Source organism: Aptenodytes forsteri, unplaced genomic scaffold (genome assembly GCF_000699145.1).
Source record: "Aptenodytes forsteri isolate BGI_AS27 unplaced genomic scaffold, ASM69914v1 Scaffold57, whole genome shotgun sequence".
Lineage (NCBI taxonomy): Eukaryota > Metazoa > Chordata > Aves > Sphenisciformes > Spheniscidae > Aptenodytes > Aptenodytes forsteri.
Genome location: NW_008796220.1, coordinates 4,289,599 through 4,304,840, shown reverse-complemented (window position 1 = coordinate 4,304,840; position 15,242 = coordinate 4,289,599). Strand labels below are relative to the sequence as shown.

The window sequence follows — 15,242 nt, the reverse complement described above, 5'->3', positions numbered from 1 at the left end:
TGGGTTAATTTTTATGCAAAGTTTTAGACAAGTCAAATTTCACAATGCTCAGGGCTGCACACTGTCTTGCTGGCTCTTACAGCAATAGCACTGGAATGGTTTAAAAGCAAGACCCCAAGACTATCCCAATTTTGAAGTTTAGTAAAGATTTCAAAGCTGCAAGTAAGCATCTACTTCCGTTGAATGCATCGTACACAAACTTTTGATATGTGCTTTGCAATGGTAAAACTTAAGTATTAACTACGCTCAAGCCATTACATCAAACACTTCTTGACAGTAATCAGCTGTTTGTAAATATGGTAATGCTATTTATAGCTATCCAAGTCAATAAAGCCAAAATATGGCTAAAATGGCATGAATGCCCTATATACTGCTATAGCTACAGATAAACTAGGGCTTTGACTAACAAGCCTGCCATTTCAAGTGCCCTGTTCTGCTAGATTACACAACTCCTGAACATAGGCAAAAAGTCAATTGTTTGTAACAGTTTTCTTATTTCTGCAAATTATGCATTCCATGTAAAACAACCCACTTACACCAAAATAAGGTATTTCCACATAAAACAAAAATATACTTGAAATTACAATACAGAAGTCAAAAAAAGGTCTGCTCTGGAGCCAGGTGAAATTAGCTGTCTACACATCACATAATTGAAGTTAGTTTTTTATATGGGGGTGGCACTCCCACAAGATGTTTTGGGTTGACTTAAAAATACCTCTCTAGATAAAACTATGCAATTCGGTAGTTAAATGAAGTCATAAACTCTTAGAGATAATAAAAAAGAAAAATAAAAAATAAGTTATAAACAGAACCACAATGGAACTGGATTATCTAGGGAACAGACTTCAACAAAACCTAAGCACCAACTTTCTGATGCAAGAAACTTTGCATACAGTTATGACAAGACACTAGCAACTCCACAGTAAATCCTGAGCCTAGAAAGTCACTTCTATAGCCTAGGGACAGAAACTGAGTTAGGGGACTGTTCCATAGCAATAGATTTCCAGCATCCCGGTTGAACACTGAAAGCTAGGCAGGAGGTCAGTCAGTTTGAGCACGTCAACGTAGCAAATTAATGCAAAGGGGCTGCTGCAATAAAACTTCATACCCTAGCCTTATTTTGTTCTGGGAGACAACCCTACAAGTGTTTTTGATTCATTTTCCACAGAAATACAAGCAAAAACTCCTTCAGACTTCTTTGCATTTGCATAACTCCTCAAAGGTACGGAACATTACACAAAAACCCAGTCCAGACAAAAGTTTAAGATTTTAACAGCAAAAAAAGTGACAACCAAATACTTCCCTAGAGAGGACTACCAAGTAATAGATGTAAAGTTCCATCAGCCTTACCTTTTGGTTTACTTTCAGCTTCTGATTTTACTACTTCTGACGAGCTTTCAGTTTTTGTTGTACTGGGAAAATGAATTAGCTTTGTTCCAGGGGGATGGTTAGGTGATGGCTGTATGAACGAAACAGAACTTTGTTAACAAAAATTCATTGAGTTTTACTTTTGATTACGCTACAGGACGCAGTCAGGTTTTCATTAGCTGAGATGATGCGAATGACCATCTCCAAGAGATTCAGTGAGCTTTCCCATTAAATACTTAACTTACTGTAGTTACGGCCACTGCAATTAGAATTTTGTCTACCAATTAAAGACACAGCACAGCTTTCAAACTGGAAACCAATCTCAGGACATTGCCAGATATACTTTTGCAATCATATTTCAGCAGTTCCAAGTGTTACTGTTCCATTATCCTGAAAATTGCCTCCTCCAGCACAGAGCAGAAGCAATTATTTAACAGCTCTGCTGAAAGTAACGCACTGACCACGCTTACTTTGCACTGGAATAAAGCAGGAATATTCAGTAGTCATACACCACCTCAGCAGAAGAGGCAATCAGTTTTTAACTACTCAGACAAATGTAAGAGCACATGAAAGCCCATCCCAGCTTCCCTTCACTCTTAGTGATTTGTACAGAACAGAACCAGAACAGATAAACGTCACTAGAGATTCCTCCTGAAGCAAAAAAGCACAGAGGCATTGCAACCGGTAACAAGTTTCAGACTTAACATCTAACCAAAATAATTGTTCCAATATTCCACCCCGCCCCCCCGCTCCCCCCCCACAGACTTACTGAGCTGCCAGGAAGATTCAGACAGCTTCAGTTGCAGCCACTTCTTCACAACCCTATGAGCTACAAACATAGAATATGATCTTACAGTCAGTACTTACCTGAGCAGCCCTAATAGTGTTACTGACGTGAAAAATCCCATTGCCTTTAGTTACTCTGTTCATTTTCATTTAAACTTTGCAGACTCTCTACTGCCAGAGAACTAGATTTACTCTACTTAAAACCAGATGATGCCTGTGGGCCGGTGTTCGGTACCTCTGACATACCATAGAGGAAGCCACAGCCACTTGGGATGTTCTTGGAGCACATATACAATTTAACTCACTCCAGAATGCTAGATGAAGGAAGCACTAAAATAACTCACCTATGAGAATAAACAAGTCCACCATGGAAATAGTTCTCTACATTTCCCCCTTCCAAAATGAGATGCAATTAGAAGTGCAAGAGGAAGTTTAGGCAGACGGGGTATAAATAGCCTGAGCCTAGGCAAGATGCTGGGACCAGCTGAAACCTATCTATCTCCTGCAGGAGCATACATACTCTTGAGCACTTCAGATACATCAGTGCTCAGCCTTCCTGTGCTGAACAGTCTCTGAATTCCACAAGGGAAAAGAAGCCCTCTCTGCTCTAGAGTTTCCTGATGACAGCTCTTTTCTTTACTGGCTTAAAGACTGAGAATGCCCTTCCAGCATCCCTCCATCTAACTCCAAAGCGAGTTGAGCACAAATCCAAAGAAGCCATCTATTTTCGCAAGACCTTCATGAGAATTTTCTCCCTAGGGCTCTCCACGTTATTCTGTAAGTCTGTCTGCCTTTAGGATGACTTCGGCAACAAGCATAAGTGGAATATGAAGTGCTAAACTCAACTGTTTATTTCATTGTCTTTAAGCTATGCAGAACTGTTTTCTCACTTCATTTCCCCTCTTGCTGAGAAGTGGCCTACAACAACTTTCCAGACAAGCCAACTAACAAAACAGAGTGCCAACATATCTTAAGTGTTTATACACAGTCACATAACACAATTCAAAATGTCTGAGCAGACGTCACATTAATTGAACATACTTTAGATAGGCTCTTTATACTCCCAAGTTACAAGGTAGAAAGTAGGGAAACACACTTTTGAACGATCTCATGACAAGAAAGCAAATTGAAAGCTAGGTCCTGAAACCACAGTCTAACAGCATTCACACAAAGATGGAGTGTTCAAGGGACAAAGCCTGGAGAGAACCAAAGAAAATCAATGTGCCTTCACAGAATCACAGAATGGTTTGGGTTGGAAGGGACCTTCAATGATCATTTAGTCCAACCCTCCTGCCATGGTCAGGGACATCTTTCACTAAGATCAGGTTGCTCAAAGCCCCGTCCAACCTGGCCTTGAACACTTCCAGGGATGGGGCATCCACAACTTCTCTGGGCAACCTGTTCCAGTGTCTCACCACCCTCATCATAAAGAATTTCTCCCTCGTGTCCAGTCTAAATCTACCCTTTTTCAGTTTAAAACCATTGCCCTTTGTCCTGTCACTACAGGCCTCGGTAAAAAGTCTGTCTACATCCTTCTTATAAGCCCCCTTTATATACTGAAAGAATGCAATAAAGTATCCCTGGAGCCTTCTCTTCTCCAAACTAAACAACATCTTCCTTAGGAGATAACGTTCCCGGAGCCTTAAACAGAAAGCAACACTCTTGTAACTTTCATTTTCTGAATCATCTGATGTTTTGGCTGGACCAGAAACAAAGAGGACACACACCATGTCTATGGGTGGATGAGCACCACTCTTAGCACTGCTATGGAGGGAAAACACATTCAACACACCATGTCTATGGGTGGATGAGCACCGCTACGGAGGGAAAACACATCCGAGGAAGTATCTGTCCCTACCGTCTCCCCAGGGACTCACCCCACCTTTTGCCCTACACCATTACAATTATTTCCATAGCAGCAGAGGAAAGCAAATCAGTCAGCAAAACAGCATTAATGACCATAACCCACAGACAAAAAATTGAAACTGAACAAAGGTTTTAAAAGCTTTCTCAAATTGATCACTTGACTAAAAAGTGAAACACTGGATTATCTCAGCTGCTGTTAATTCATCAAAAGCTGAAAATCCATACATAAGCTCTTGGTATAAACAATGCATAAGTTCAAGATAAAGGACTGAACATCGCTGTTGTGCTTCCAAGAGATAAGAGCACACTTGGGTTCAGATCAAAATAAAACTCAAACTAAAGCAATTTCGCTATCATCACGTTATCTGCTCTCTCCTAAGCTTTAAGTTTGATATATAGAGGATAAAAGTGCTCCTTTTCCCACTCACTCATAAAAAAGGAGAAAAGAAAATGAAAGAGGATGCAAAATTGTAGAACAGTCTTTTTCAGGCTTACACAATCAGCAGTTCATGTAGCTCATTAACCTAAGACATCAAAGCCAAAAGCTTGGCAGCATTCACTGAAGGACATTTACATTGGTAATGACGGCTGACACCTAGAACAACAATCTCAACACCCACCAAAACTGGGGAAAAAAACCCAAACCAAAACCTAAAGAAACCCCAAGATATTCCTTGTTTTGAAGGCCAAGTTTAACTTGTATAGGAAGACCTAACAATCTTGTCCCAGATTGTATACAAAGTCTGTTACAAAGAGAACTATGAGAGACCTTGTACTGTAGATGTGTTTGAGAAGTTATTATGTCTTACACCGCATGGCTTTGAAATGACAATTTTTATATCAGCTTGGTTTTTCCTCTCTAATGTTTTAAATACCAAGACGTTTGAATAGACCTTTTGGAATCAATGTTAAATATACTATGAAAGAAGTTTGAGGAGGCTTGTTTGGTTTTATAAGCAAGAGCTCTGTGAGATGATTATGGTCTGATTATGGAACGATATTGACAAATTTTAGTGGCCAGTGTATTCAGCATCTGTAAGATATTATGTCTTCAGATTCCACGTCTTTTAAATTGTTTTTACAGGAAACCCAAAAATAACAATATGAACTGCTACAAACCTTATCTTGCTTTTTATCTTCTGATTCATTACTGGATAATCTTGTCTTCAGTTTCACTGAGCCTTCTTTAAAGATATCTCCAAACCCAATACCTCGGATTTTCTTTGGCTGTGCTGGTCCAGATCCGGGTTCATTCCCATTTCCTGGAGAGACCACAGGTGAGGTAGGACCACTGAAAACAGACTCTGAAAGTAAAAACAGAAAGAAAAAGTTGTTTTAATATCTGAAATTATTTGCTCTTCTGGGAAAAAAAAAGTGGAATAACACAGCTGTGTGCACTGCTCTTGCTAAACAGCTTTTCTAGGAACATTATTGTAGCTGTAATACCTCACATTTGTTCTAGTTGTGTATTTAACATAAGACCATTTGAAGTGACACCAGTATTGGACTGAATACTCTGGCAACTAAGTCATTAGATCACTAATACTTCTTGCTATTTCAATTATCACGCAGGCTCCACAGTCTATAAACGTCAATGTTATGTTTTCCATTAGTTTTATGAAACATTGCTTACGCATTCTCTGAAGACATGTTTTTAGTCCAACATTTAAAAGCTTGTCATTTGCACAGCTATAGCTGCTGAAAGTGATAATCAATAAAGGTCCACAGTTAGTCCTACCATGTTTCTACCACGTCTGACCACAGCCACAGGAAAAAACAGCGTGTTTCAGTAGTAGAGTGATGCCTCTCAAGGCACCAAAGTGAAATTTTCCTATTGCTTAAAATGCACTATCAAAAATACCTGAAAAGAGTTTATTGCAAATTTATTTAAATAGCTTTTTAACCTGATAACCCTTAAAACCTATGTTAAATGAGTTAAACATTCAAATTAGGTATAGTTGTTTGAGATTAATCACTGGTAGATAAAAAGTATTTAAGATTCTTTTAATTGTTCAGTTTTAAGGGACAACATTTATCCACCCCCAAAAAATGTAGTTCAGAGAAGAACTTAATTTAGGTGTTAGGAGCTTTTAAAACTTTTTTTTTTTTTTTTTTTAATTTTTATTTTACAGTCAAATCTGTTAAAACCTACAAACTAGTATTCACGGGCAAACTATTTCCACATGCAGAATTCCAGGAGATAGTCATGTGAAAATAGACAGCTTTTATAAACCAAGTTAAAAATAGCCTCCACATCTTTTAGCCTGTCAGTTAAGTTCTTCCCAGCGTATGCATCCCTGGGAATTGCAATAAAGATTAAAGCCTCTTCCCTCAACCATAAATTTAAGGGGTTTCGATAATACCACAAAGTTACATAGCCTCTTGACTTCAGTTTCTCACCTTTTCTCCATTGAATTACTCTTCACTTAGTTATATCCCTTTTCGATATCTAAAAGGATAGCTAGAAATTTCATTGATGAGAAAAGTCCAGGTTGCATGTTTGAAAGACCATAGCTCAGTGAATGGGGCATTTACTGTTTCCCAGGAGTGAGGAAAGAACTAGCAGATACTTGAGATCCTGACTGTGAAAGTACTGAGCATTAAATAAAACCCCTGGGGGTGTGAGGGGCTGAAAATCATAACTTGTTAGTTACTGACAGAAAATACAATTACTTCAAATTACTGTGCAGTCCCACTAATCTCAGTATTCAGGAATTAAGACCAACACATACCCATTTGTAAATTAATCTCACCAGACCCCACTAAACTCAGGGAACTTTACCTCCAAGGAGATAGCCACTGAGCTATTTCGGACTGCTCAAGTCAAGCAACTCTTGTTTTACACTACTGAAATTACTTCCACAATTTACAAAAAAAACCCCAACAACCCAAAACCAAAACAAACCAAAACAAACCAACAAGCCAGACTTTTCTTTCCTATCCCTGAGCAAACCCTTGTTAGAAACAATCAATACTGAACACCTTGTAAATGAGGGTGCACATTACTACAATGGGGAGGGGGGAGGATCACTTTTTCCCTTGAACATTACACAGCTGTCTTTAAGCATCGATTAACTCACATTAAGATGTTGTTCCCAAAGAACACTCCCATTCCAGCAGTATCATATCACAAGTCCCCAGCCTTCAAACTGTCTATGAAGGCATGAATGCCTCTAAAGTGCAGTTTTAAGGGAACAAAGTAATTGCCTGTAAAGCATGCACCTGCCTGGCACCACTCGGCACTCAACTACTGTTCAGCCACAGACCATCTGCTTCTGCCCGAGCTATATCATAGCCACAAGGGAACGGCTAAATGGAAATACTGCCTTAAAAACATTTTATTGTTAGATTAAAACATAATAAAGAACCAGGGCCCCCTTCCCAGGATTCATTTTAAGTTGAGGGTCTCTATACTGTTTTGATTCAATTCAAGTTTTAATTCTCAACTGACATGGTTAAACGCTTAAGTTTTCCATGTTAGAGAACTCATGTCTGTGAGAATAAGACTGAAAAAAGCTATTAAACGGAAGAATAACTTCAAATCCAATACTAAAAAAAGCTCAACACTGAATATGATAAGATTTCTAGTGATAAAATGCAGAATATACATTTGCAAGATCAAGACCTTGACTGCAATTTTATTAGAAGTGTATTGGGAGCAAGACAGGTATCTTCATACTCAGCATCAATATTTTCTAGAATGAAATTAAATACTTACCATTCTTAGGAAGCTCGAATTTTTTACAATTTTTGTTGTACTACAACCATAATACTCCAAACTATACCTGAGATCTAAAATGACTTTGCTAAGGGTTTACAACAAACAGAATACCTCCTGTGTCATCCAGAGTGTCCTGTGTTTCTCCATCATCTGTCAATTCCAATTCTTTCACAAAGTTTGAAGGAAACAACCCTGCTTTGCCATTCAGTGTTCCACTCCACCAGCCTTCTTCTACCTGTATAGAAATATTTTGCACGTTACCAATAAAGCAGAAGGAAATTCCTATCAATTCCATCCATACTTCACTTATAAAACTCTACAAACAACTTTGGGAAGGTTCAAATGACCATGATTTCTCTTTAAAGAAACCTACCAAAGATGTAGAAACAGTAGGCAAAAAGAAGAGCAAGAAAATAATTTACTGTCACTTCTATCACTACAGCAATGATCCTGAAACACGAGACTAGCCCCATGCCAATTAATCCAGAAGAGCAGCAAAATGTTCATCAGCTTTCTAAAGGTAAGACAGAATAACAGGCATTACACATGTAACAGAAGAAGAAAATCACAGAATGGTTTGGGTTGGAAGTGACCTTTAAAGGTCATCTAGTCCAACCCCCCTGCTGTGGGCAGGGAAAAATATTAAAACTGTTTATGAAATAAAGATGCAACTTTTAGCCTGGTTTTCTAAGGAAATTTTTATGTATTCTTGCTGTCCATCTGTCTTTTTCTCTGTCTTGTCCAGTTTCCAGCAGTCCTATTCACACTGGCCTCGTATCCATTGAACAGCTTCAAACAATTCTGATCAAAAGACACAAGTTTCAAAGATATAATTTCTACAGATAATGTTGGATAGAACAGAGAAAAATCCTTAAGGACATCACAGAGGAATGGAAAACTAAGCTGTCCATTCTTTCTAGCAGGAGGCAACTGGCTGAACAGCATATGACTAGCTTTAGACATGTCAGAAGGTACAGATACTTTCCCATCAGAGCTGGCCAGCCAACGACAGTAGCCAAGACACACAAGGATTTTGTGGTGGCACACAGAGCAGTCCTAAGGATAGAAGTCTGTTGGATGCCAAATTTTGTTGGCTTTGCTATTCACAAAACAACTCATTTTTGCACTGGAAATAAACCTGTTCAAGAATTAGGAAGCATGACAACTCTAACGCTCAGTTATGTGCTTGGATTCCTGGTGTGTCATTTACACCGCAATACTCCAAAATTTAATGGAACGTTTATCAGGAATTCCCCACAGTCCAAAGCAGAACAAGCAAAAGCTGGGCATGCATCGGTGAAGGTGTAAAACAATGCCAGAAGACTGAGTAAGAATTGTGCTCTTCAAATTTATGAACAGTTTTCAAAATGTCTTAAATAAATCAAATGTATTTGCCTAATGAGCACTACTTAAAAATGGTAATTAAGATAAATTTTCAAAATATTTAATTTCAACTGCTCTGTTTTGGGGCTGGAAAGCTGTTTTTAGATAAGAAAGAAAAGCAACAGGGAAAACCAAAACAACAGCAGTTGTTTACATTATCTTTTTTTAGCCTTGTTTTGTAGGTTCACTACGCCTGACACACAGGCATAGTTTTTAAACACTAGCCTACCTCCAGGCAACCAGAACGCATGCAAAACCTGGCAGCTACAGAGACAGACAGGCAATGAAAAGAGCACTGTTATTTTTAAAGACATCCTGGTGCTCAAATATAGCTTTGCTGTGGATGGTTCAAATTCAGACTCCGGTCCTCTGAAACAAATTTTAAGCATAGATCCCTGACAAGTGGTGACCAGGCTCCGGCACCTCGTGCTTTACAAAATACATCACAGAAAACTAAAATTCAAATGCCTTGACTCACCCATACTACACCCAAGAGCCATAAGAAAGGGACTTTTAATGCTTACGATACAGAAAGCAACTCAACCGTCTATTTATTCTTCTGCCAAGAAATATGGTCAGCAAAGCACTTTACAGACTTGCAAGGCAAAGCGATGCCAGTTCAGAGACAGACAGGAATAAAACAAATTTCTTGAGTGTACTTGCTTCAGCCTCCTCACCAAACTGTCTTTAAAAAAACTGACTATATACAAACTGTATTACCAGAAAAGGTATCTTTAATCGATATTAATAAACAGGTTAAAGAAGTTCTACACGCTTTGGTGGAGAGCATCTGCACATCTCTGGGTGCTAGCAACACAGATGACAATTTCACAACTCATCTTCCATTTCAAAATCTTCCCACGTGATACAATTTCCACAAGAGGGAGTTACAGCTCTGGAACGCACATCGGTACTTTTTTTTTTTTTGAGTGTGAATTCCATCAACTTATTTCTATAAGATGAGGAAATCTCACACTTCTAAACAAGGGTGCTTAAAAGGGGGGGGGGGGGGAAGGCTGAAACAAGCAGTTTTGCCAACCTGATATTTATTTTTTTTAATAAAAATTCCGCTAATTGAGTCATGAATTTTGATTATGCTTGATAACACAGCATGCAAATACTACAAATGTAATACTGCAAAAATAAATCTGCTATTTAGTGCTGCATCTGACAGGGGGAAGATATGAAGGAGAAACAAAAGTTTTACAGCAATGATACAGTTATTACGTGCACTTTGTTGTGTGTTTTGCACACAAAACTCACATGTTCTATAAACAAAAAACCCTGTGGATTCAGCCAGCACATAGCACAAGAGCCTTCTTCCCTAAAAGCTACTTCTGATCCTTGTAGCCTGCTCTCTTCAATATTAGCCATTTAATTTCTGAACCCATCTGCCTCCACCTTTGATTTCATGATCAGTAGTGTCAGTTGTAACTACTCAATTTATGAAAACAATTGCAAGGGCTAAATACTGAATTATTCTCAGGTAACTGGCAGAACCGATCCCCTTGTGGAGTTGATTTTACCTTATTTTCCCCACGAAAAAAGTGACCAAATTATCTTCCATTGAAGTAACAGTTACAAGTTATCTGCATATATATATAAATAGCATCTTTTAGATATAAATGGAAGCAAAGATCGCCTCACAGTAGTGAAGACAAATTACCTAAGACAAGTTATCCCAGTATATTGCACAACCAATGGATGGTATTTTCTACCATTCTTCACATTTCTGGTCCATCAGTACAGTTTTGTGAAGCAGACCTAGCCTACACCTGTCAAGTCTATTCTAGACCATCATGAAAACAATGTGCAAAGAGCTCTGTGCTAGTAGTTAGCTGCAATATTTTTCTACCTGGTAGCATTTGCCTAAAAATTTGATTAACGTTTTTTCTCAGAAGTAGCAAAGGCTGGGTACTACAAATATGTATTTTCAAATCACTAGGAAAGGAAGAAGCATGGGGACTGATCAAAAAAAAGTTAAAGGAATAAAATAAAATCCATGTCTCCTTAAGAAACCACATGAGGAAATGCTTTGATCTTTTTATTCTGTTTGGCTATTTGGTCATCTCTGATACATCACACTGAACACCCCTCCCAAAATAATTCCAGATGTTCACATGTGCGACCCAAAACAGCAACTTCTGCAATAGTTTACTGCACATGCTCTCTCTTGTAAATGCTCACGCACGACCAAAGTCATGACTGCTGTGTACAGGCACTATCCACAGATTAAACCGGTGAGGTTATCCAGGAGCACTCCTTTACAAAACATCCACACACAATGGTATTTATGAAACTGTGATTTTAGCGAGCAGGTTTTACAAGTCACTTGCTCTGTTTATTCGAAGATAAATTCTAGAAGTCACTAGTGCAAATGCATCTAAAAGCATAACTTTTTCCTTGCTAGCAGAACAGAAAAGTCCTTTCTGGCAACTGTCTGGATCCTGGAGAGTTAGCACTCTCTTCAAAAGAGGTCATGCATCTGAAAAGACACAGTCTCAAAGCTACTTAAAAAGCACCACCAGACACATGGCTAGAAAGAAAGGTTCGATCTTCTCCTTCCTCCGACTCTCAGGGAGGTAATAAGAAGAGATGGCACCTGTGAAGGTCCGAGCACGCCGTGCAGAAGTTTTCCACCTAGTTCTGAAAAGGTTCCTTCCATGATCGTTCTGATCTTTTCCACAAGTTCCCCGACAGATTCAGCTCTTTTAAGAGACACTCCTTCCACATATTCAAGCCTCCCACAACACAAATTGCTATTGAACGGAACAGATATCAAGGAAGCATGTAGGTAGGAAAAGAAAAGAATCCCCTACCCCTAAAGCCCCTCTCAGATACATGGGCCATTGCCATCAAGTTCTGAACATCAAGACAGATCTTTACATTTCCTACCCAGGGGAAAATGAAGGCAATAGAAATAACAGCATGTTGCTGAGTGCATTTTAATGTTCCATATTTTTGTGCAAGTGAGTTGAAGTATATTATACTACAGGTACGGGTTTTTGTACTGAATACTGTTACTATTGGTTCAAAGCTTTTAATGACTTCACAAGAAAGGACAAAACTGGAAAATCAGGTCAAATAACATTTTTCACCTAAATCAAGTTAGGGTATGTCAACTTAAGGGAAACTGGTCAAACAGTTTTAGCATAAGCATCCTAAAAGTGAGGATCACAGAGACAGGGCCAAAGAACAGGAAAAGACTTTTGAAAAAGGAATCAGTTTAACAGATCACAATTTATTGCTGCAATGATCAAATATTTCCCCTAAACATCTAGTGTTCATTGATTTAAGATTAGATCCTGAGAGAAAGAAATCCTAAACTATTAGCTTCAGCTTCAAAAACACTACTTCCCATGCTATTTTTCCAACATCCTTGTAATTCAAGTAATCAGCCAAAAAAACAATTTGACTTTTGGCCACATAAAGAGACAATTGGCTCTCTAAAACAGCTTACCTCTTCATTGATGTCAATCACATCCCCCAGCCTGAGTTCCAGCTCATCCTCGTTCTGCGGGATGTATTCAAAGAGCACTTTGCACTGCCGTTTCTTGGACCCTGATTCAAAGGAAATGGCAAAAGTAAGAACGCTTGCAAAGGAAAACTGTTTTTCCTACACTCAGCTCCTGAGGATCGAATCTGACCAGAACACCCATAAGCCATCCCAAAAAGTGATGTAGCTTTTGCTGCTGGTTTTCCAGTTTGCTTGGGTCACTTTAGGCTAGCAAGCTGTATCTTAGACAGAGCTTGAAAGCCATCAAGCTTCACAGACTGCCAATTACAAACACACACTACCCTGCCAATTACCAACATGCTATAAAAAACACGTTGACACAAGCAAGTCAGATAAATCCCCAGTACAATGATTTTCTAGCTATTTCCTGACTGAAATCTGCAAGAATGACAACCACTGCCAGTGGCAGTGTTAGCACTTGCTTGGAAGAAAATGTGCAAGTTTGAGCCTCCAGTCTTTAAGCAATCCTGAAAGAAATAACAAATGTTTTGTTCTGCACAACACTGAACTGCCGATAGCCTTTCTGCCCTCTAACAAAGACCTTGCTAACTACAGGTCTGAGGTAATGCTAACATTTGCTCGGCTCATATTTCAAAATCCAAACTCATTTTTGTCTATGAATGCAAAAAACCTCTCTTTTCTCAGCACCAGTAAGGAGTCAAGAAATTCAACCTAAGCTTCAATTAGCAGTGTTTGACAAAGGCAAAATCAAAATAAAGTGCAGTCTTTAGATGTTTGCCACATATCGTTAACGCTTTGCAGGCATTAAAAAGACAAAATGACATCCCGAGAGGGGAGAGCATTGAAGTGGCTTCCAGCAACCCCTCCAGCCAGAGCAGTGTGAACCTACATTGCCCAATTACGCTGCACATACCCTGGAGTGATGCTGCTACTGAACCCGGAGAGTTTAGGCTTTTCTCCTTCAAACAAGAGGCCATGCCTTCAGACCTTTTCCACAACAGAAGAGCTGGCACGCTTTTGAAGGCAATTGTCATCCTGAGCTATGACCCACACGTGCTCCCTTATCCTCCTCAAAAACAGTTTAAGTGAAAATATCAATCAAAAGCTTGAAGTGGCAAAGCTTAATCTTGTAGGAGCTGTGTAATTCCCATACTCTCTCTTATACTTTGCAGTCCTTCCATACTCAAGCTTCAGCAATTAAGATTAGCTGGGTAAAAACATTTCAAAACACAGATACTGCCTCTAAGATTGATCCTTGTCTTACTATAGCAGTGTTGAAAGCCCAAAGTCAGACATTTAAAAGACCGCCACACCCACCGTCCTCAGTACAAAACCCACCAGGCATCTGAGTAATATTCAGCATCTAAAATTTCTCAGAAAGGGCTCACCAAATCAAGAATTTTCTACAGGCTGGTATATGGTCTGTGCTCTAAAGAGCTTTTAAAAAGGGGCAGGAAGCAAATAAACCAAAAGTATGAAGCTCTATGGGTTATTTCTAATAACACATAATTGCCCACATAATACACCTTTCTTAACTCCACTGAAACTCATACATCAGCCAAGAGGGATCGTTCGGTTAACAATAATTTTAATAAACGGTTCACTGGCCTTTACTACCTCCTACAGCGCTTTCAGGGCTCCTCCTTTGTATGAGATTAACTGATACCAAAAAAAGGCAAATTAAAAAGTCACGGCCATTTGGTATAAATCTGATCTGAGCATTCCTTTTCATATTGTAATTCTATCTAAATGGGGAAGAGGGGGAGAAAAACCCACAGATACATTTCACATCCAGACCTCTCTCTCACCTGACGTCTGTTTTCAGTGATACTGAGTTTAGGAAGTACTGCCTTTCAGATTTGAAAAATCCCTAGATTAACCTAGGAAGCTAACCAAACGGCTCAGAAAACACCAGTCCAGCTTCACGAGGTGCTGCAGGACTGCTGGGCTGGCAGCCCCCAGGCAGTTCTGTCCATTTCCAAAACAACTTGTATGGCTTCAGGTTTTATTTGTTTTGTACAAGGTAAACCAAATTTAGCCCTTTGTTGCCATAATTTAGCACACCTTCTGTATTTTCCTTTTCCTGAATAAAGGCAGCCATCTAACTGATAGGAATACTGCCTGCAGCTTACTACTCACCCGATATAAAATGCCTGAATTCAGCGAGAGCTGCACATGAGAACAACGCAAGGGACTTCCCAGGCAGAGACAACCTCACCGCACACTAGAAACTTGCTATTAAAGAAGCTTAACTTTGTTTTTAACATTGTAAACCTCATTTTACCCGGTTAGGAACCAGAAACGGAAAGACGACTAAGCACTGGAAACCTTTTGAAGGGAGTGAGCAATTGCCCAGGCACAGAGCAAACAGGATCTGCAAGAGCTGTTTAAACAGTCTTCCAGGAAAGAGGGAACAGCACGTAAAATGGAAACGCAGAGATTGTCGTTGCACCAGGTAAACAGTTGTGCGCTTAAAGGAAGGTGCTTGAACACCATTTTCCTCTAGGAGGACGAGACCAGCCAGAGCACTTCAGAGTGACACCAAGTTGTACCTGCTACCCTGGTGTCGTGGTCTAACCCCAGTCAGCAACTGAGCACCACACAGCCGCTCGCTCACCCTCACCCCCCACCAGGGGGATG

At 39.4% G+C, this 15,242-nt stretch overlaps 1 protein-coding gene across 1 annotated transcript in view; it reads right to left on the bottom strand.

The window, feature by feature from the left end:
• CD2AP (CD2 associated protein) overlaps positions 1 to 15,242 on the bottom strand; it is a 135,764-nt gene that overhangs the window by 27,578 nt on the left and 92,944 nt on the right. The window contains exons 4-7 of the mRNA XM_009289011.1: positions 12,585 to 12,685; positions 7,853 to 7,976; positions 5,140 to 5,324; positions 1,351 to 1,459 (exon numbers count right to left, since the gene is read on the bottom strand). Of these exons, the coding sequence (XP_009287286.1) occupies positions 1,351 to 1,459; positions 5,140 to 5,324; positions 7,853 to 7,976; positions 12,585 to 12,685 (519 nt within the window). The remainder of the gene's footprint in view (positions 1 to 1,350; positions 1,460 to 5,139; positions 5,325 to 7,852; positions 7,977 to 12,584; positions 12,686 to 15,242) is intronic.